We start from the raw sequence: 22,634 nt of genomic DNA on the forward strand, positions 1-22,634 counted from the left end.
CATAATTTGACTATCTATTTCTCTCCCCCACCTCTATTTCGTACCCCCACTACCATATTTGTACGACCGTGAGGTGGATTCCAGGAATCTCAGGGTCTCTCTCTCCTAACCATATATGTCTCGTAGAGTACCAGGAACTGGTGGCCAGGTCCCCGGCCAGGTCGCTCCATCTTGATAGTATAGTAGCTTTTTCCTCTATCTAAGCTATGAGTCACTCCCCCTTGCACTCACCAGCTCCAGCGACCTACTTTCATGTTCATTACCTACGTTACTGACTTTCTACCTTACCTCCCACCTTACAACGTTACCAATCACTTCATATCTTCAATATTTTATTAAAACTCTCACAATTTGTATCTTCTGCCCCCTTAATCCCCTGTCATTAATAATGTGAATTGTATATCCCTTATTGTAATAAAGACCATAATCTCATGCCTATAATACAAATACTGAAGCACACTTCACCAAAGACGTGTCCATGAAAATAAATGGCGATGTTCATGTACGATGTGTGATAAGAAGTTCCAGAAGGTTTGGAACTACAGGTCACAAGTCAATGGGTATCATGACATTCGGTCAGAGGTTTGCTCACAGTGTAGGAAGGCGTATGGATCGAGAAAAATCTGTACCGTCACCAGAACTCAGGTAGTTGTTCAGCAGACAGGTTGTTGTTCAATTAAACTCAACTTATGGATCATATGAGGAGTGCTCACGAAGGTAGAATCTATTCTTGTAAAACCTGCAACAAGCGATTCAAACGGCGCTCTTCTTTCAAATATTACATCGAACATGTTGATAACTGAATACGAAATCGACACAATATTTCTTTTTATCTAATCGAAGGTATGCGTTTCAATTGTTCTTCGTTTGTATTTTCTCCATCACAGTTTGATTTTACATATAAAATATGAGATAAAGTACTTTTATTTCAAACTAAACAGTAAAGGAAACGATTGGTATCTTTTGTAGATGTGTCTTAAAGGATCCAGAATTATGAAACCTATATTTATAAGGTAAATTACTATATGATTTAGTGTTAACTAGGATTAATACGGTAAAATTTTCACTTCCTTTATGGCTTCAAATTTCCAAATCATTCATTCTGAAAACTTTTGTTTAAATATTTTTCAGCTGATATAGTAAAGTTAATATATGAAAAAAAATGGAATCATGACCGTCGATTATCTTTCACTCGTTCAGAATTTTAAGGTGAATTATTTAAAAATAAATCACTTTTCCTCAGCGCACAAATAACTGTCATTCTCATAACAAAACCATAACATCAAGTACACAACTATGCTTTTTATTGAGCACAAATTGATCATGTAAACGCTTTACAACCTTTATTTGCACGGATTTCTTGATGTCATATAAACATCGGCCAATGTATATATATTTTTTTAGCTTTCTGCTCAATAAAGAGGAAGGTTACCATCCCGGACCTCCTCAGCACAGATCCCCAACACCGCTTACTCATCTCCTTTACATAGATGACATCGAGCTCCTTGCCAAAGGAGATACCAATTTGAAAGAGTCCTTTTCTAATGATATTGGCATGACTTTTGGACTCGACAATGTAATACTCTTCATCTGAAGCCCTGCAAGGCAACTAATGATGGATCGGTCAAGTTACAAGGGGGAGGAGTTATTGAGCATCTCGTGGAAGATCAGGCCTACACCTATCTTGGAATGCAAGTTTGAGTAAAGCTCCAGAATGCCCAGATTCAAGAAAAACTTCGGGCCGAGTATAAATCTCGCTTAAAGAAAATCTGGAGTTCAGAGCTAAATGCTCGAAACAAGGTTAAAGCCACCAATAATTTTGCTGTGCCAGTCCTTTCCTATTCCTTTGGAGTAGTTGATTGGACAAAACAAGACATCCATAGTCTTCACCGTCTGACCAGAAGGATCATGTCTGATAACAGAGCCCACCACCCTCGTTCCTCTCTTAATCGTTTATATATGCCAATCAATTCTGGAGGTCAAATGTGAAACCGAGGGATTCCTTTTTGCTGCTCAGGACCAGTCACTACCCACTCGTAATCGCCTAAATGTGATTCTTAAAGAAAATATTGACATGAAATGCTGACTGTGCAATGAATTCACAGAGACTGTCCAACACCTTGTCATTGGATGCCCTTCCTTGGCACAAACAGCATATCTTAAACGACATAATGGCATGGCTCGTTGCGTTTACTATCGCCTTCGCCATGCTTGTGTCTTTGACTCCGAGGTCCATCCATGCATGGTACGACCCTGAACATGTCCAGGGCGTCATGGAAAATTATGCTTTCAAACTTCAGTGGAATAGGCCCATATACAGCCTGCCAGAATTCCTGCCAACAAACCTGATCTTGTCCTTTTTGCTAAAGCCAATGAATTCATTGATACCATTGAATTTTCTGTCCCTTTTGACAGCAATGTGATTGGCAAGATTCAGGAAAAGCCTGCTAAATATGTGGACCTCGCCTTTGAAATGTCTCGCTTGCATCCCAAGTACACTGTCGTCAGACTCCCCATTGTTCTCGGTGTCCTTGGTTTGGTACCTCCTGATCTCTTGGCGCAGAGTTCAGCTGCTTGTGAAGCGCTAGAAAATTAATAGTCACTTCACCTATCCCACTGGGTACCTATTTTTTGCTGGGTGAACAGAGGCAATTTTGAACAAACTCACTTGCCTAAGGTTAGACCACATGTATCACATGTGCTTCGTTGTGGGGCAGGACTGAAGTCCTAGAAACACTCGGGTTGTCAACTGACTGATTTGTGACCTGACCTCTATGCAAATATTCAATTTTGCTTATACACAGAATCTAGCTAAAGTAAAAACGTAGTTTTAATCCACTGTGCATCCTTTTTAGTATTTTTAGTAATAGGTTCTTGGTCGTCGTCCTTGGTGGAAATGATTTTTATACTGTTATTAATATTGTTCGGCACACATAATTTCCCGCTCTCTTTCAATGTTAACGGCACGATGGTTAACACGATGTTATTGACATTTTGCGTCTGGAGCCTCCTTTTTCCCCGGTTTTGTCATCCAGCATCAAACATCGCACTGGCTGGGAAATGTTATTTTCTATTTAAATGATTAATAATCTGTCCAAAATTTAACTTTTCGTCACAATAATAGCAATGGATTGTCATAATTGCAACGACACGGCATATATTTTAATAAAATTAGATACTTGCTAAAAACACGAATACCCAATACGTTTTGTTTTGTATATTCCTTCAGTTTGGGAAATTTATTCTCCTGTTTTGGTGATTTGTGTTCTGGTTTGGTGTATATGAGTTCAGTTTTGATGATTTGTTTACCGTTTGTATGGTAGGCCTGCTTATGGGTCATTGGGTTGGGTCTTACCAGACGAATTAAGACTCGGCCATAACAGCCATTACTCTGCCTCCTTCCAGGTCATGGACGACCCTTTACTTCACCGATGGCAACGTGCTTACACCCAAGTCGACTAATAACCGTGTAGTTAATGTTCAAGTTCAGTGTTTGACTTTGCGAGAGTACTAGCTTCGTCCTGCATACCAGTAACTTGCCATCGTGTATTTTCTGAACGTTATGTCCTGCCATGTCAGTAGATGTTAATTTTGAAACTGCCAATTTTTATATCAGTTCAGAAAACTGTAGTGCTAAAACTGCAATTATGAAATTTATACCCCAGTGTGCTTGGCGCCTTCACAGCACATGAACAAGCTACCCATAGCTTTTGAGATATTGTGTGAAACACGTGGTTTAAATGTGCATTCTAGTATGCAAGGGTATGATCGCTTGTTGGGAACAAAAATATACCAATTCCATTGATTCGGATGGTGTTAAATTAATGTTCATGTGACTAGAAGATCGAACTCACCAGAAAAAAGTCAACATAATCCTCAAATCTATACAAACTACTAACCTGCAGCAACACTTGGCACATTCAGGCTGTACGAGGAAGTGGATTAGAAATATTCAACAATTAGAACATAGTGTTGTTGCAATGCCTAGTGACCCGTGAAGATCCGGGGTAGAATAGGTCTTCAGCAACCCATGTGCTTGCCATAAAAGGCGACTATCTTGTCGTAAGAGGCGACTAACGGGATCGGGTGGTCAGTTTCGCTGACTTGGTTGACACATGTCATCGGTTCCCAATTCCGCAGATCGATGCTCATGCTGTTGATCACTGGATTGTCTGGTCCAGACTCGATTATTTACAGACCGCCGCCATATAGCTGGAATATTGCTGAGTGCGGCGTAAAACTAAACTCACTCACTGCAATGCCTAGTTATACATGTCCACGTTAAGCATATGACTTCCTACACCATCGAACCTATCGGTGTCTTGTCGAACACTGTTCAGTGCTAAACGTTCATTTCTACGTTGGTAGATGTCTTCCATCTCGGCGTAAATGCGCCCTCATTTCTTCATAGACCATGTCTGTACCGTGTTGCTCCATCGCATGTACGCTGTCGTCGATGCAAACGTCTTGATACAGGGACAAAGCTGTCTGGGCGGTCCATGAGGGATGTAGGGATGAAAATAAAGTATTTTACATTGGTCAATGACGCTTTAACAAGTTTCCGTATCACACTCCCAGGAGGGTGACAACTGAAAAAAATATCACCCGCTGCCACGCTTACCGCCAAGCACTCCGCCGAGAAGCCGAAGCGCTAACAATCGTATGACGTCATAATATGACGCATGCCGTGACCGAGTTCGAAAACCGTTCGATCAGCTATTATTTGTGTTCCCTTTGTACAGATTTATTTTAGTGACTTTCACTGCTTTATTTAAGTTATTTTATACATTTAGTGGTTTGCACACTCAACTTAAACGTAATTAACCATTTTTATAACAGTTTTAAGCTTGTCAGAATATGTTTCACTGATTTTTAAAATCCAGTCTAGAGGCAGACGCCAATTTGTTTGCATGTCATATAGTCGGTAGCGATCTTTAACATAAAATAAAATGATATTTTGTACATTTAACATGGCGGTAAGATAAATACGTTGTATGCTACTCTCGAGGGTAATACGGTCTGATGTACGCCTCTTTGTAACAGTGTCATCCCTCGCCTACCGGCCTCGGGTGACACTGCTACAAAAAGGCGTACATCAGACCGTATTACCCTCGAGAGAAGCATACAACTTATAATGTAACTGATGTTAATCCAAACTGTTTCATTTGTGTTAATATCAATATTGTCTGTTTCATGAGTGTATATGTGTGTATTTGTAGGAGTGTACACAATGCTTTCAACTGCAGACGTATTCGACAACATACATTATTACACCATGGACTACCGTGAAAAAGACACAAGCGATGAATTAAATACAAACAGACAATTTATTTACAACAAAGAAATGAATTAACCTGACAAAATGAGTCTTAAATACCCGTCACATATTCACATTGGAACAGGAGACGGCATAACAACAGCATATTTTAATATAAATAATTATGTTACTATTATCATAGCAAAGAGACTTGCCCAAACCTCAATTTAACTTACTATGTGGATAAACTGGCCATCAAGGAATTATTAAATGGTACATCTAAAGGCAAGAGGACGAAAATTGTAGTTGAACATGGCCAAAGTTGTCTCTTTTGTAGTGCTGATAACTATGGTCGTATGAAGTTAACACGTGCGGTCATTTTCAGGATTCTGGTATACAGCCCTGAAGAAATCAATAAGTATATATAAACGAGCAAACTGTCACTATCTAAAAGAAGGAAGCCGAAGCTTTTAGCTTTTTACAGTGAAGAACAAAATAACTATACTAGGCACATAATGAAACTGTGCATACAAAAATTTAAAATCTAAATTTATCAAACCTGTGTAGACACATAAGGATTTAAACTCAGTGATTAGTGACATGTATCCAGCATGCATGCACGTGCCACGTTCCGTGACGTCAGTCCGGAGTTCGAAAATACGTTGTTGCACGTGCATTCCGGAAAAGAGAAACAGAGCAAATGAATGCCACACAATGCTGTCACTTTGGAAAGCTCAACCCCTGCCCTTGCGATCGTTCACAAAATTAAACGGCTATTGAAACGCATAGCATGCCAAGGCTCACGTCTGCACAACGTCATGAGGCCATTGGGGTGGTCCGTGGGGGAATGTCTCAACGACAAGTGGCTGCACATTTCCACTGCCACCGGAACACCGTTTCTGCACTGATGAGACGCTACCAGAACACAAATGACGTCATCGATTGGCCACGTTCTGGACGTTCACGTGTAACAACGCCAAGACAGGACAAATGGATAAGGGTGACCCATCTTCGCCACAGGTTTCAAACTGCAGTGATGACTGCCCGAACCATCCCAGGACTTCGCCGTATCCACCCCAGCACAGTTTGACAACGTTTACGTCATCACGGGATCAGACCACGACGTCCCGCCATACGGCCTATCCTGACACAACGTCATCGACAAGCCCGCCGAATGTGGTGCCGAAATCATGTCCGCAGACCCTTGTTTTGGTGGAGAAATGTTGTTTTACAGATGAGTCCAGGTTTAACATTTCCCATAGTGATGGACGTCAACGTGCCTATAGACGCGTGGGAGAACGTTATGCACAGGCCTGTGTCTTGGAGAAGAATCGCTTTGGTGGTGATTCCGTGATGATTTGGGGTGGAATAACAGCACGCCAAAGAACTCCTTTGGTGATTGTTCAGGGCAACTTAACTGGTGTGGATGAGCTACAGGGACCAGATTCTTCGACCTGTGGCAATTCCTTTTCTGCAACGTCATGGCCCTGGGTTAACATTCCAACAGGACAATGCCCGCCCTCATACGGCAAGGTTTGCTATGGATTTCTTGCAACACCACAACGTTGACTTACTGCCTTGGCCTGCAAATTCACCGGATCCCTCCCCGATAGAGCATGTTTGGGACGAGATGGATAGACGTCTACGCCGTCTTCCTCATCCGCCAGATAACGTCCTTGACCTTGCAACAGAACTTGAGAGAATCTGGCGTGACATCCCGCAATCCTTCCTTGCACGTTTGATAGGCTCTATGCGTCGTCGATGCACTGCTATTCTCAATGCCGATGGTGGACATACCCGTTATTGAGCTTGACATGGTCGTTTGCCCCTGTCCCGCTTGTGGACTCGTGACGTCATTGTGACTGACTTTTCAATTGAATTCTCCCGACTTGTTATGGTCTCACGATCCCTCCATTAACGTTTATATGTACCTTTGACATTGTTATCGTACTTATCAACTGGGATAATATTTTGACAATGCACAGTTTCTTTATGTGCCTAGTATATTTACAGTTAACGAACATACAGGTAACCAGCGGGAAAGGTTCACTTTGTGTTGATTCCTCGCTGAAACGCCGACGACAGCACACACACCTCCTTCTCGTCAGTCTCCGGTACGTTTTTCAAGCGGGACGACGAACGTTCCGACGGGAGGGGACGTGTAGGTGTCGTCTGCTCGGATCCTGAAAAACTGTTTTCTGTGTTCTCTCTTCCGGACAACTCTGCGGCTCCATCTGAATACAGAATAACGGAACTTCGTCTCAGAGTACGTATAGTTACCGGATGAACAACGGGCGTCGTGTCTTTGTCTGAACTAGCGCTGTATGTCACAGAAGTGTACACGGTGATCATGTCGTTCTTCATCACCACGCCTATTTTCCTCTTTCTTTGTTCTTCATGGAAGTCATATGACAGATCCAAGATGTTCAGACAGCAACTGTCAACCGTTGTAGTATCTTTATATCCATGGCCCGCCATAGTTTGAACGTTCCAAACCTTCTTCACGGATAATTGTACGTAAACGTGTAAAGCCGTAACGATATATAACTGCTAATAAGTTAATCGGTACCAGTTAGTCTCGCTTACATGCTCACTGGCTTGTCGTAGTGTCATCTGTATCTCAAAGGCACGCCGGCTCTGTATATAACGCCTGGTGACGCACGGCTACAGCGGAAATACATTCTGGAATTGTTCGCTTGGTAGCTCGTAGACCACGTGGACGATTACAGTGCGGGGTGCTAATGGGCGCATGGACCAACGTGGTGGTGGTGGTGGTGAATTGGGTTTTACGTCGTGCTTGAGAATATTTCGCTCATATGACGACGTGGACCAACGTGAAACAGCGGCGCCGGATGTTAGTTACGCTATATGTCACAGGCCAACTGAACGTCATTTCATGGTTTTTGATAACAAGACGTTGTCCCTTCTCCTTCCCAAAGCTAAGGTCCATGTTTCAATACTTATTCAAACAAACTAACTGGATTGTGATCGCTGTATTGCTCCTGCTCAACCTGCGGTATCAAGAGTTAATTCCGTCTGTCTTTTTTACCGTCTTTCCTTTCAACGTCTTGAATTATTCAAGTCGATTCCAAAACTCATGATATTTTTGTATCAGAATATGTCCTGTTAGTTTCACCTAATTAGGGACACTTCTTTCCTTTCATACTTACAAGGTTAATTCCTTGGAAAGCTACCGATCGCGTCAGTATTGAAAACTGAAAAGTAGACGTTACTGGTTGAAATAAGTAGCTAATATGTGTATACATGATTACTATTAATGTTCAAATATGCTCCTTGGCAGCCATATTGAAACTGTCATTCAGCCTGGCATTTTATGCATGTATTTTTTTGTTAAGTTAGCACATACTAAACGTAGGCGGATCCAGAGGGGGGCGCACCCCTGTGTGTGTGTGTGTGTTCAGATATCTTATTGCATGTGTGGAATGACATGGGCATTGACAGAATGTTAACTGACACTGTCACAGACCCCTCAAAATCAGAAAGTTTAGAACTATCACAAAGCGTTGTAAACACCTTTCCAGTTTTGTCACATACTAAGATCAACAAGAAAGAAAGAAGTTTTAGAACTATAAGTATCACAAGCATCAATGGCGTATCAGAACAGATCTGCGATATGTCATACTTTTCACACACCTCAAATACACCCTAACAAATTTTTTAAAATGATAAAACTATCACTATTACTTGCAAACACTTTTCACCTGATGGTATATTCCCCTCATAAAAATTAAAGGTGTATGTGAAAGATGTTTTAGAACAATAACTAGAAACACTCAAACAACGCCCTGTAGTATTTCAATGGCAGATCGGCGATATGTCATATTTTTTTTCACACACCTCAAAAACACCCTAACAATTTTTTTTAGATTATAAAACTATCACTATTACTTGCAAACACTTTTCACCTGATGGTATATTCCCCTCATAAAAATTAAAGTAGTATGTGAAAGATGTTTTAGAACAATAACTAGAAACACTCAAACAACGCCCTGTAGTATTTCAATGGCAGATCGGCGATATGTCATATTTTTCACACACCTCAAATACACCCTAACAATTTTTCTTTAGTTATAAAACTATCACTATTACTTGCAAACACCTTTCAACTAAAAATATATTTCCCTTCTAAAAATTAAAAGAATATGTGAAAGAAGTTTTTAGCGATATAATTTAGTCTTTCTTCGCTGTGTACTGAGAATTGAAGCCAGTGAGCTACAACATGCCGACTTGAAACTTTACTACAAATCTACTGTACTAATACTGACACTAATAACAATTATTTGACTTAAAATGAAGTGACAGAATAGGTAACTTATCTTCTACATGTAGGTTTTCAGTTGTCACAACACTCAGCGTATGTAATCAGCTGTTGAAAATAAACCGGGTCAATCTTAAAAACTACGCTGCCGCCATATTGGCTACACTGGTCACGTGACGAGCCGAGGAGTGACCACTCCCCCTTATATAGTCTCCCAGGTTGTATTGAGAGGCTGTTTCTACTGGAAGCGGTGTGGTAGGTCGTCACACTTCGGGTTCGATTCACCACATGGGTACAATGTGTGAAACCCAATTATGTCCCCCGCCGTGATATTGCGGGAATATTGCTAAAAGCGACGTAAAACCATACTCACTCACTCACACAGTCACTGTTTCTGTAGTGTACGTGTAGACCCCGTAAGTCTAGCAAAGGGAGGGAACTCTGGCGAGGCTGTGGAGTAACGCGTCTTCATTTGGACGAGAGGACCCCTTGTTACATAACAGTTTCTACTGGTGGAAAGATCGTCGTAAGATTATGACATCGGGGGCTCATAAAACTGTTCGCTAAATGTATGTTGTTGTATTCGTGCTACGTACTCTGTGTATAATGTTGATTTTGAGGTATTCATTTTCTGTGTTGTGTTGTATTTGATCAAGGCATAGGCGCCCGACTCTGATATATGTATAAGCATGGCCTATATATATAAGATATAAAACTTATATATATATATAGGCCATGCTTATACATATATCAGAGTCGGACGCCTATGGATCAAGGCACCGAATGAGCTGCTTTTTATTCGAACTGTGTAGTGAATGTGCACCAATGTTGTATCCAGAATATGGATTGTACAACAGAGACATAGCGAGTTTAGAAATGGAATAAACAGTGCCACGATTAGCACCAATATTTCCTCATTCACAAAAGACACGACATGTCTTTTGGATCTAAAATGTAAGAAAACGAGTATTTAATATCACAGTATGGGTAATTGTACATGATTGTTTCAGCACCCGTGTCGGAAGTTAGCACAATGTTGTGTTCGCAACAAGAGTCTCTCCACCCGTCATTAAGCAGTGCTGGTTAGAGATCAAAGTGACTTTATAAAGATACATATCGCATTGATTTATTATTGCACACAACATGCATTATACGTCGTGTCCGGTGAAGAAAGCCGGTTACCTATTCACTTGCTACACATAGAAACACTCTTTGATAAATTGAATAGGCGAGAGCGATATCCACCGTTACAACTGGCCTACAGTAACATATTCTCTTCAGCCGTTTTGTACTTGGTTCAGCAATAAATTGGGAACTCACTATGGACGTCAATCGTTTGGAATGAGATACTTTTGTGAAACTCACAGCCCCCCTCCCGACATGAATATTCATGCCCAGCGCGTCCTTAGTTACCGCCCAACCGGCCTCTCTGCTCGTGAGACTTCGTGAGAGCGATACAAACCCGGCTAGTTTGTTGTTGTCTGCCTTGTGTTAAGCCGGTGAGACAAACGCCCGCCAGCCTTCTCGGTAACCACTGTCCTACACCGAAACCTGGTAACGCTGATTGGACTTAGCTGTCAGGTACGTGAACGGCACAGGTGAGTTTCCGACATTGTGAGAACTGACATGTGCTTGAGTGAGGTAACAAGCGAGGTCGTTATTCATTACTCATTAGCTTACTTACGCTGATATCAGTACCCTACCCGAGTATCAGTCGTTGCTCTCTGGTTAAACTCATGTGATCTGGTGGACGAGGCTCTTCACTGTGTAACTGTGAGCATCTAATCAATGTGAGGTATAAGGGGATCATTCCTGTGCTGGTAAGTACACTGTCGATGTGGCATAGATACGTCGCAGGTGTTTTATTCAACAATCAATGTGTCCACACACACACACACACACACACACGCACGCACGCACACACACACACACACACACACGTGTGTATGTATACATAGATAGATTTCCTTGGATTATTATTCCATATTACACTTGCGTGTATAATGCGTTTAACGTTTAGCCTCGAGCCTTCTATTTAGTAACTTTAATCTTAAAGTGCCGTGGTACTTTATCTCTACACGTTTGTCTCTAACCTTTATATATATACCATGCATTACTGGGTTCAACTGTTCTAAGATCGACTCAATTTTCGGGATGGGATGGGGAGCATCGGGGGCGCCCATGTCTGAAGCCGTGTAGTCTCTTGGGTACAATCGGTGGGTTCGAATCCCGGCTGACCCTGATTATGATTCTAATGTTCTCAGCTCCATAATCGGGCTCAGTGGATTCACCAAAGTGATGAACGTCCAACACTAGCATCACTTGGGGCTTACCTCCCACATCAAGCGGAGACCCCGTCATATGGAATACTTTTCAATGGGGCGTCAAACCCAACTCACTCACTTACTCACGATGTTATCCACGTAATCATTGTTACTCAAATGATGAATGCGTTATAATCTACTACACTATGTAATGAGTTCCATGTATATATACATACACATACTGAAGTGAATTAGGGTAGTGGCCACGGTGTTTGTCACGGTAGCAGTTCTGTGTGTTTCCCTGTTACCAGTGGTGTCACTGATTACCCTGTCTTTGGGGCCTTGTTCCATCCCGTCCTCCCTACTATAATCGTAACCCCTATACTTTAACATAGACTTAGACGACCGTAGCTCCGAGATCAAGTTTTGAAGTTAGTCCACATGCACAGTGATCTCAGTGCTATGACTATCGATAGTCTGTGTTAGAGTATCGGAGTTAAGACCAACTTTAAGCTAAGATCGCTTTGTGTAAGTGGACCCAGATCCACATTAATGTATTCCCAATTCACGTCGCTTAGGAAAACGGTGTCAACCGTGACGTGGGCGGCGAGGCGTAGCGTACGAAACAGAATAAGCCGCTCACTCAAGCACATACAGATAAACACTTAGCCTTGTCTGGCTGTATACACATACAAATACCACAGTTCTACCGTCTACAGTTGTATTATATCATAGGTATTACGTAACACAATGTATAGGTTAAGTGTGTGCTTGACTATTTCCAACCTGGCGCAGACAGTGTATGTCAACATGCACGTCATGAGCCAGCCTCTCTAGGTCGATGTCTATCAATATAGGTCTATAAATGTCCATGAAATGAAACAAAACTTGGACATACTGGCGAGTAGAAGAGTTTCTCAACCACAATGCTACAGTGAAACATGGGGTGACTTCACTCTCCGTACCATAATCGAGTTATTGCGAGTTGCCTTGTGCTGCATTCAGCACTATTGCAAATATATATCGGTGATCGATAAATAACTGATTTGTAGCCGGGAAAGTAAGTAGTTGATAGTCGCCTGTTACAACAAGCTGTTTAGGGAACCATTCAACTACAGATTCAGCCAGGAGTGTTCCCCATTTAAGATCAATTTACTACATCGGACATAGCCATCTAAGACAATTTGTTCATGATTGACTATATGATACACCAAGAAACATACACCGAGGTCGATATGATGATACACCAAGACTATATGATACACCAAGAAACATACACCGAGGTCGATATGATGATACACCAAGACTATATGATACACCAAGAAACATACACCGAGGTCGATATGATGATACACCAAGACTATATGATACACCAAGAAACATACACCGAGGTCGATATGATGATACACCAAGACTATATGATACACCAAGAAACATACACCGAGGTCGATATGATGATACACCAAGACTATATGACACACCAAGAAACATACACCGATACCGATATGATGATACACCAAGACTATATGATACACCAAGAAACATACACCGAGGTCGATATGATGATACACCAAGACTATATGATACACCAAGAAACATACACCGAGGTCGATATGATGATACACCAAGACTATATGATACACCAAGAAACATACACCGATACCGATATGATGATACACCAAGACTATATGATACACCAAGAAACATACACCGAGGTCGATATGATGATACACCAAGGCTATATGATACACCAAGAAACATACACCGAGGTCGATATGATGATTCACCAAGACTATATGATACACCAAGAAACATACACCGAGATACACCAGGGCATCCGCGCCTTCATGCGAATGAAGAATGAATAAGATTGTGCGTGTGTACTTCCTGGTTACCAAGTATCCGTGTACATCCGAGGAAACCCAGTCCGTCTTTTAGTCGCCACTGGTTACAGCGTTCGCTGAAAGTCTCTCAGGTTACACTGTTGGTTCCTCGCTCGATTTATCGTGTGTACGTATGCTTTTCCACCAATAATGAGCATTCCAAGCAGATAGACTAAACCCCCATGAGATTCGAACGTACTTTTTATGCAGCCTTGTGTCAGAAACCTTCGCTCCTGTCCGTAACAGCCGAGATATGGTAATTTTCATCGGAAATAGCCGATTGTATTGAGAAATGCACCGCATTCGTGACACACTCGTGTTATTCCGGCGAATGCCCAGAACGGCATCTCCGAGGCCTCGGGACCAAAGTACCGGATACTGAGGTCACGACGTGTCAGACAAAGTTCATACATGTTACAAACGCTCCAATGGGGTATTAGCCAGATACTACCTACTTGGGCATGTGTAAATAATCCTATTTATGACGCGCGATAAGCCGACCGCCTCGTAATCTCTGCTTTAATACATCCCTCACAATAGCGAGCAACGTAACGATATCCTACTTTGTATGTATGCCTTTCATAGATATGTCATCAAATGGGCTGGAATCATACTTTCTTCGCTGATATTGGTTCGATGTATAAGATTAGCCGTTGTATATACCGGGCATCGTGTTACTGAACTACATATAAAACAAAGCTCAAGAACAGCCGATTATGTCCTGTTACAACAGTTAATCGGTCATGGTATATCTCTCTCTCTCTCTCTCACACACACACACACACACACACACACACACACACACACACACATATGCTATAAGTTGTATAAGCTAGCGGCTCGGGTGACACTGCTTCAAAGAGGCGTATATCAGACCGCATCACCCTCGAGAGAAGCATACAACGTATTTACCTTACCACCATGTTAAATGTACAAAATATCATTTTATTTTATGTTAAAGATCGCTACCGACTATATGACATGCAAACAAAATGGCGTCTGCCTCTCGACTGGATTTTTAACATCAGTGAAACATATTCTGACAAGCATAAAACTGCTATAAAAAATGTTACTTATGTTTAGGTTGAGTGTGCAAGTAGTGAAAGTAGGTAAAATAAATCTGTACAAAGTGAACACAAAAACAGCTGATCGAACGGTTAAACAAACATATATATATATATATATCTTAAACAACGTATTTATCTTAAACACACACACACACACACACACACACACACACACACACACACACACATATATATCACTGACAGGCCATGGCATAGACAATGAATGAATACGAGGGAGTGGATGAATAAGGTTTTAAGCCGCATTTACACGCTATTTCTAAAGACTCTATGCTGACCATGAAGTTGAAACTGAAATGTACCAATGTGGGGAATCAAACAGGGGCTTTCGGCATTACGAGCGAGCGCTTCTAGGCTACCCTAAGTTATTCGTCATTCTTTATGTTGGCAAAACCAGAGAGCCAAGGTGAATAAACCACAGCAGTCCAGTTATCTTTGATTGCGCAGTCGCTGATAAGAATACTTTTGCAAGTTTCAGAGTAGTAAATGTTGGTAATTGTTTCCGTGATCCAGTTACTCAGCAACAGCAAACTGTGGGTTTATTCTGACCGCGCTTCCCATGGCGTCTAGATAATCTCGGCTTGTGGTAGTGCTAGGTGAGTGAGATATTGTTTAATCTTCATATGTACATTCAATACAGGAGCACCCAGCTCACGTTGCACACCCGAGCATGCCTGTGCAGGAGATCAAAGTCGTGATTACAGGTATCGATTTTTATCTGTTGACAGGTGTATCTGTAGTCGGGGCCAGGGGCAGACGACAGACAGGCAGCCGACAGTTCCGTAGAGTGTTGAGCAGACGACAGTTCCGTAGAGAGTTGAGCAGACGCCAGCTGCAGAATCTGAAACAGTGGAAAGAAGTTGACTTCACCGTTCATATGTGATTTCAGTCTTAGGAACAGTTCGAGTGTACGGTGTATTCAGCTGTAACGAACTACCTAACATGGTTAATCAATACTACAGAAGTAGTGATAGAGTTTGACCTGTGTCCAGACGATAATGACGTGTTATTCATCCTAGAAACAGCATATTTGAAGAAATACTCATCCCGCCTTTCTGACATGGCTTCTGCACGGTTGGGTCCCGAGAGTCCACGCCCTCTGGCGGTGATTTCAGAGAGTTACCAGAAACGCTTCAAAATCCCTTCTATGGACGAGTATGATGAATTCAGCTTCGGCGAGGACTACGAGGAAACGATGTACAAACTCATACACAAATACCTTGAACTGGACACCACTGACAAGTTATGCTACGTCGGAGACAACAAGGGTAGTATGGCCATACTTCTCCAGGAAAAGTTCGTCATTCTTGAACCTGTTACCACCGTGCTTCCGGGTTCCTTCCACTACGCAGAAACAGAAAGTCATAAATTACTCCCTATACGCATTGCTCACGTAGGCGCGGAGGAATATTTCCGGAGTCTCGCTGAACAAAACATGAAGGGACCAAAGACTCTGTTTACAAAAGTGATCTTAGCAGACGTTGTGCGTTATTTCACAATCCCTCAACACGTATATGAAAACATTTTGAGGTGTTTGGCGCCAGGAGGGAAAATTTTGATCACCCATCGTGCAGGGAGTTTGAGTACCCTCCCTTACTTCAAGGACGCTCTGGACAGACTTCAAGATAACGAGACCCCGTATATGAACATAATCAAGACCCTGCAGTCGTGTAAACTCGACGTGGAATGGGAGTTAGAATGTCTGCCTATTATCATGCCCAAGAAGAAATGGTTCGCCATGATCAGAGAGAGGTTTCCGCCGCAGATGGATCAACTCAGCGACTACGAAATCATGTCTGGAGTACGGGAATTGTCAGAGGGTATCATGAAGTACCCTGGTGACGTTGTGGAGTTCACGGATCGTCTGCTGTTCATCACGGCGTGTAGAACGGAACACACGTCGTGTATACCCTCTGTTCAAAGGCATGGTATCAGTGATAGTCTTCCTCCACCACCTTCCACGGACCTCAAACTGACCATGGCCTTGACACCGGAAGTCAAGAAATACATGAAACAGGAAAAACGAGAAAAGAATATGTTCAATTGGAGCTGAAAGTAGCAAGTTATGTACTTTATACGATAGATGTCTGTTTAGCTATTCAGGAATATATTCACAGTTTGGACCATCTGTGCAAGTGTGCCTGGCGGGAGAGGTACGTGCCTCTTGTGTTATGACGTTGATTGTGTACAGTCATTTGGGACAACAAGACCACCCCAGGTTCTTGTGAGTAATGCGATGACTTGCGATACAGACATCGACTCGTTAATTTGTGCAGCAGACTGTGATGTATTGTTCAAAGGAAGAACAAGTTAGCTTTAATTACTTCGTGACAAGGATTGTCATAGACAACAGTGTCACAAGCCGACTTGTCCGATCATAATCTTTTCTTTAATTACTCACTGTTATATTTACATAGGCAAAGGCGATAGTCTTATGGATGACACTACTCAGATTTGAGGTCCTTAAAGTCTTTAAAGTGAAATATTACACGAAGAAAGGGTCGCCACTGTCCTCATTGACATTGGTTGTGTGAATTGTTGTCATAACTAAACTGTTGTATAAATGTGACCCGTCTTATTAACACCGAAATAACTTTGGGAATACGACCCCTTTTCCCTGTGTAGGGATTTCAACAGTGTATTTTCAGGCAGAATAATATGTAAATATTGACGAACTATACAGTGATTAGCGTAAATCGATAGTAACTTTTCTCTCATTTTTCAATGCATTAAGAACGAAATTTGAAATATCGACCAACGAAATCACTATTTAATAACATCGGAATTTCTATTAACATACTGGCAGTAGCGTTTAAACCCCTAGCGTTTATTCCCCCAACAGTATTCAAAGGCCGTTATTATTACGTAAGATCGATACACTCTAACCATACCTTGCCCAGTTATTATGGGAAATGGGATTATTGTGACTACTTTGCATTAAGACCAGAGTAATGGACATTTTTGCAAGGATGGATACACACAGCTCCAGCTCGTCAGTTTTGGTATCCGCAGCTTGTAGGGTGGTTAGTGCCTTCAGACAGGACGAGATCTATAACTAGAAAGATAATGGACAGTTATCCCACAGCTTTGCATTGATTTTAGAGCGGACTTGGCAAATTGAACATTACGTTTCTGAAGGCTCATTACCACATGTTGTAGGAGTGATATAAATATAAATACGTTCTTAATGAAATCGTGAAGTTTTTATTCCACTTTTGAACAGTTTTTTTATTATCCTTAACTAGAGTTCGTTCCTGTCCTTTTTGAGATAGTGTAGATGTTTGCGCTGTGTGAAACTGGGACATAGGTGGTCAGCATTAACTAGACTCGGATACACAGTAGACGAGAAGGAAGATAAACTAGGGACTGTTGAGGTGTTTCAATCAGACTCTGTCGGATACTGGCGCTTGAACCAAACCTCTGGGGTTATCTGTTGGTCTGCACATCGTCTTCTATCATGAGGGTTTAATTATGGTAATCTAATTATCAGTATTCACCCTAGTAAATCTGTCACCTGATGCTGTTATTGTTAAGGGATCAATGGTTTGTTTGTTTTAATTCTGGAAAATCCAGTTATTTGCAGCAAAGGAAGTTGAGTCATGTCGGCCCACTCAAGCGAGAAGAGCCGAGTAAGTATTTGAGACGTCATCGACCACAACCTGTCATGGTTAGCCATTTGTAAAGCACTAATGTCGAATTGATCGGGTGGTCAGAACTGAATATGTGTGTTTAGGACAGATGTCCATGATCGATACCACTTTAGGACCACCTATTGCTGAGATGCTATAGATCTGCCAGGATGTTCAAGGCCTCGGGTGATTATAATCTATGGTTAAATAGGGCAAACCCAAACAATGAAGTCTCACGGACTTGAGTTAAACACAGCCAAATGAACCAGGTTGGACGTGAAGAACGACAGCTTCTTGGTGTTCCTTCATAGAAATTTAAACTGATCGTGGCGGAAATTAGCACCAATCATGATTCTATTTATATGAGTTTTAATAATGTTTTTATGGTTTCTATAGTGACCCAAATGTGAAAATTGACTTATGTTCACACTTCATCGTCCACATGTACTTAACAAAATAAACGTTATGTAGACCCCACCCCCTTCCAGTGCCTTTCCATAGGTACATAATTAATATAGAAGGTATGTGCCTCGCACCATCTTGCTGTTGTGAACAACGGATTGTTACCAGCTTGTTATTAAATGATTTTTTCCCAACACGCAGTTTCATGTTTTCTGTCCGTGTTCCCAGACTAGGCTCATCTACATCTAGACATTTACTGGCGACCTCAAGGAGTGACCACCTTTGCATGTTATAGAAACATAATTATTTATAGGAGAGGAAGACGAAAGAAGAAGACGAAAGAAGAAGTTTCATAAGTGTATCATATATTACATACACATAGAAATCATGGTTCTATTAATCAAATGTGAAATATAATAGCAGGCACAGTTATACTCGAATGTATCTATAAACATGTTTTTCTATATACAAATCAGACATTATACAAACATAAGATGGTTATTTATAATGTAAAAATGTTCTCGTAAACTCCGGGGTATGTGTGGGGAGTGGTGGGTTGGGTTGGGTAGGCTAGTGGTTAAAGCGTTTGCTCGTCACGTCGAAGATCTGGATTCGATTCCCCATATGGCTACAGTGTGTGAAGCCCATTTCTCGTGTGATATTGCTGGAATTATGCTAAAAGCGGCGTAAAACTCACTCACTATTTGCAAGGTACTGATTCACACACGAGTTGTGGTGGAGATGATTTGTGAGAGAATGGTAATGGCGTTTGTATCGGCTTTATGTCTTTCCTCCAATCCTGTCATCTGAGCAGGGACCGCCTCCGTGGTGTAGTGATAAGAGCGTCCATCCGGAGAGCGGAAGGTCGCGGGTTCGATCCCCGACCGCGTCATACCAAAAGACGTTAAAATATGGTACTTGTTGGTCCCTGCCTGGCGCTCGGCATTAATGGGGACAACAAGGACTGGTCAGCCCGGAGTCAGTATAATGTGTCTGAGTGGGGTATTCATGCTTCACTGCGGCATGGTATCTCAGTGGGCTAGCACTATAAAACCAGCTTCAGTCTGGGCTAGTACAATCAGCCGCACATACACACGCATGCACGTCGTCATATGAGCGAAATGTTCTCAAGCACGACGTTAAATCCAATTTAACCTCACCTCACCCCATCTGAGCAGCTTCTTCCCTACCTTCATTGCCAACCTCCACTGGGTGTTATTTAGAAGGTGTTCTGATAAGTCTTGCTTCTGCGTCCGCTTGTTCACTCAGATATCCCAATAGTTGTGACTAGGTGTGAGTCCCTGTTGGCAGGCGTGAGTCCCTGTTGGTAGGTGTGAGTCCCTATTGTCGGTCACAAACATTCTATTAACTGAAATCTGAGTCTGACAATTGGTTCTTTTTTAGATTGGGCGGTGGGGTAGCCTAGTGGTTAAAGCATTGGCTCGTCACGCCGAAGACCCGGGTTCGAATCCCCACATGGGTACAATGTGTGAAGCCCATTTCTGGTGTCCCTCGCCGTGATGTTGCTGGAATATTGCTAAAAGCGGCGTAAAACCAAACTCAGTCAGTCAGTCTTTTTAGATTGTTAAATATTGAGATATAAGTTAGTTGGACATTCTCGAAGAGCTTTGAGTGTTAACTTTAAGAGGAGGGATGTAACGTGGTTAAATGATTGCTCCCTGTGGTAATTATACAATGACTGGTCCAAGGGAGATAACTCTCCTCGCCCCCCCCTAACTGGCTTGTAAAATGGCTGAATAAAGAAGTCTAACAGTAACAGCATCAGCTTAGTAGTGTAAACAATACTTCCCAGGTATTGGACCACGAAACACCAGGAAGAACTCGAGACGCCTCGGTGTGGTGATGGTGAAGTTTAAGGGTGAAGTGGGCCAACAAAAGGTCTATTTGCGCCCTGTTTCCAGCCTTGTTTTGCATCGAATTTATCTCCCCTGATGTAACATAGAGGGCAGCATCATTATATAATGTTTGATTGAACACTTCTACTTGCCGGTTTTAGAATGACGTTTGGTTAGATTCGCGCTAACTTCTCGATCGCCTGCTTAGTATACTATAGCTGATGTCCAGTATTCAATGTATATAATATATTGGTATTTTCAGTTTCAAGGCATCGCACCTGTTTCCTCGGTCCGTTCCCAGAGCAACCTCTCAGCGTTGCAGTTATCGTCAGTCAGTGCACCATGGCCTCAACGCTAAGATCGTTTCGTGAAACGGGCATTTAGTTTTGAGCGGTAATGTACTCTTGAATAGACAATACAGCGGTATAAGTGTACCGTGGTTTGAAAAAGAAGTGTTCTTTCAAGACATGCAAGGGTATCCGTATCATAACAGGTTGCCACCAAACACACTGACGTCACTTCCGGTGTGCCAGATGTCCCTCATCAGAATGATATCTGTCATGAGAACGGACATGAATAAACACATTCCTCCTTTATGAATTGACAGGTGAAGCGTGTTCAAGAAAGCGTATAGCTGTATACGCTTCCATTGACGGATGTCGCCTCGGGTAACGTCGTCCCTTGTGGGTCGTGCACGAAGCCGTGTTCAGCAGAACAAAGGAAGCTGTGAATAATAGATTCGCGTGTAACACAGTTATGCGGCCTGATCGCTCGGCTAATGTACTCTTAAAATATCCTGGGCTTGTCGGGGAACCTTTCCACTTGAAAAAAATCTATATGTGTTTTACAATATTTATGAGGCTTGGAGGAAATTATTTTCCATTTTTCATCCCGATAAGGAGTTAAGTATTGAATACACAATGCCATTTAGAAAGTGGTCAAATTTAACATATGGTAATTTTTGAATGAGATACTGTAGATCAGGAATTTTTTGCGTCACGATATTTTTGTGAGTGGCGACCAACAGACATTCTTTTGCGTCATGATATTTTTGCGAGCTCAAGTCCTCCGCAATTTTCGCAAAAATATCCTGCTCGCAAAAGTGTGATTTACAGTATTTGACACTTGATAAATGGAGGTCTTCTTTAACAGCTTTTTCCATTCGACTCCCACCCTTCACATTCATGGCATATTGCACTATACTACACAGGGGCTTGTAACACACAAAAAACTAGCATCACGGTATATATAGTGCTAAGACCCCTTCTGTGACAATATAACCTAGTTGGGGTTTTTTGGCGTTACAAGCCTACAATAAAAGTTACAATGTAATGAGTTCGCTTGTCAAGCCGACCGGGAAAAAAACCATACTCGCATCCCTCCCCCTCTTGGTGTCTCATCAATTAGACGCTATCGACTGTGCTAGCTCACTCTCCGATACTGCTACTCCGCCCAAGCTGTGGCTATCCATAATTGAGGTAGCACAACACTCCTACACAACACTCTCAGTCACGTCAGGGTAGGTGGGTGGTCGTGTGGATGTAAGATGTGCAGCTGAACTTCAGAAGAATACGCCCACAAGTACATATGCCAACACTATTCGTTTTGATATATACCAAACCGAAACATGAGTTTAAAAATATCGTATTTCTATATTTTATGTCGAGGTTTAGGCAGCATGCCGTTAACTAAGACTTGACAGACTGCCCCTGTTTGAAGAGGTCGTACAATGATTCAAAATCCATTTGGCTCACTGGTTACACCTGTTATGTGTTCTTTCCACTAATTAAGTGTATTTTTGTACGTACAATGTGATTGATATATAATATGAAGTCCGTACCAGACCGTCAAACTTTTCTAGCGGCCGAGCCTCGTTTTGAGATTTCCACTATTTCCAGATTTCCGTTTGTCAGAACAGGCTGTACGACAGAGCACGCTGCACGGCGTGTTTGCAAGGATTAGAAGAAGCGTAGTGTTGC

The 22,634-nt window shown here is 42.0% G+C and overlaps 1 protein-coding gene across 3 annotated transcripts; it reads left to right on the top strand.

Annotated features, from left to right (window-relative positions):
• Nucleotides 1-11,004: 11,004 nt before the first annotated feature.
• On the top strand, nt 11,005-18,993 carry LOC124256106. 3 transcript variants are annotated; one of them, XM_046690048.1, is made up of 2 exons: nt 11,005-11,134; nt 15,497-18,993. In XM_046690048.1, exon 2 carries the CDS (start codon nt 15,829-15,831, stop codon nt 16,819-16,821), a length of 993 nt encoding a protein of 330 aa, XP_046546004.1. In that variant the 5' UTR covers nt 11,005-11,134; nt 15,497-15,828; the 3' UTR covers nt 16,822-18,993. The 3 variants fall into 3 exon arrangements, with proteins under 3 accessions (XP_046546004.1, XP_046546006.1, XP_046546007.1); XM_046690050.1 differs by having other exon boundaries at nt 11,005-11,117; XM_046690051.1 differs by lacking the exon at nt 11,005-11,134 and adding an exon at nt 11,257-11,356.
• The last annotated feature ends 3,641 nt before the right edge of the window (nt 18,994-22,634 follow it).

Source organism: Haliotis rubra, unplaced genomic scaffold (assembly GCF_003918875.1).
Source record: "Haliotis rubra isolate DU_JTF1 unplaced genomic scaffold, ASM391887v1 Scf618, whole genome shotgun sequence".
Classification (NCBI taxonomy): Eukaryota; Metazoa; Mollusca; class Gastropoda; order Lepetellida; family Haliotidae; genus Haliotis; species Haliotis rubra.

Excerpts from the sequence above, each read along its gene's own strand:
- LOC124256106 (XM_046690048.1), top strand. The coding sequence starts at position 15,829 with ATGGCTTCTGCACGGTTGGGTCCCGAGAGTCCACGCCCTCTGGCGGTG.